Raw genomic sequence first — 1,364 nt, 5'->3', positions numbered from 1 at the left:
TCAGCGGATGCTTCCGAGGCTTGGGAGAATCCAACTGTAGGTACTCAGGATATCAGTCGTGTGTTTGGTGCTAAAGCCGAGGCTCCAATGGAACAGTCAGCAGCAGCTGCAGTATTCCTATCCCCGAAAGGCAGAGTTCTTTTCGACTGTTTAATGTAGTACTCATCGAACTTTGCCCTTCACTGGAGTAGATGGGGAATAGGTGCTCAGCTCAACAGGATAGGCCTTATCCAATTCTTCATCGGCACCCACGGTGGAGCCGATGAAGAGCTATCCTATTGGGTTGAGTACATATCGCCCATCTACTTCATTACTGACGTATTACGATCTCCCATGTGTATGTGAAATTAGGTACAGTGGGGTATCATTGAAGCCTGATACCTCAAAAGGGATTGTTAGTGATGATAAAGGGGAGGAGAGCCTCGTGGTTGACGTCGATGAGGGTGTGCTGGACAATGTTATGCGACTGTTCATACGCCATAGGGTGCATCTGCCGTTGAATATAGAGAAGCTTGATAACCTAGGGGTGTACTGGACGCCATCGAAGAGCCAAAATGGTTGTGATGGTGACACGGAAGTCCCCGTATATGAGGACCCTAGAGTGAAGGATCTGGGCTTGAGAGCTATATTGCCTAAGTCTGATATTGGTGATATCAGAAGGTGGGAGTCTGCGGCATTGATTTGATGCTATCAGATGCTGAATCGACAGAAGCTTTGTACAGACGGTTACGTATTGGGTTAGTTGTACCGGAGGGTCCCAATGAGATGGCTCCTGACAAGGTATTGCCGTTGAACTACAACCTGGATCTTACTAATCATATTGCGTTCAACAAGGGATGGTAATAGGAGCTGGAGTAGGAGGAGATGATGCTTTCATAACAGTTACATTGGACAGGAGTTGACCACACGGGCCTCCAAGAAATTAGCTGTGAGGAAACGACTATTTGGTATGCGTATCGATGGAGATGTTGACGTTGAGTCCGGTGCAGAGGTAGGGAAGGTGCATGCAGTAGTTTTCAGTTTTGTTCCTCAGATAATGTGTGACGGTGAGAAGATTGGTAAAGTATTAGAGTTGTCATCATCGGAGGGTGATGGAGACGTGCTGGGTATTGCACAAATACATGCACCGAAAGGAATGCAGATGAATACTAAACAGGCTATGGTCGAAGCTACGAAAAAGTACTTGGAGGACGACCATATATACATAGAGAAGGACTCGACAAAGATAGGAGTAGAACTGGGTCTACCCAAGTACATTCTGTCGTGAGTTTAAAGCGGTGACCATTTTCCCACTAACTGCAATTTTACCATTTATGGTTTCTGTTCGTAATATGCGTGTCTATGGGTTCGGTGTTGTTGCGTTT

At 46.2% G+C, this 1,364-nt stretch overlaps 1 protein-coding gene across 1 annotated transcript; it reads left to right on the top strand.

Moving 5' to 3' along the window:
• Positions 1-87: 87 nt before the first annotated feature.
• Positions 88-1,267, top strand: Pmar_PMAR001554 (conserved hypothetical protein; the record flags this gene model as incomplete). The annotated part of the gene is made up of 5 exons (XM_002768222.1): positions 88-155; positions 352-647; positions 695-839; positions 883-991; positions 1,034-1,267. The coding sequence occupies 5 exons, from the start codon at positions 88-90 to the stop codon at positions 1,265-1,267; spliced, it is 852 nt and encodes a 283-aa protein (XP_002768268.1).
• Between the last annotated feature and the right edge of the window lie 97 nt (positions 1,268-1,364).

The sequence above is a fragment of the Perkinsus marinus genome (assembly GCF_000006405.1).
Source record: "Perkinsus marinus ATCC 50983 genomic scaffold scf_1104296969012, whole genome shotgun sequence".
Lineage (NCBI taxonomy): Eukaryota > Perkinsozoa > Perkinsida > Perkinsidae > Perkinsus > Perkinsus marinus.
Note: the sequence above shows the minus strand (reverse complement) of the source record. Positions and strands in the feature narration are given on the sequence as shown.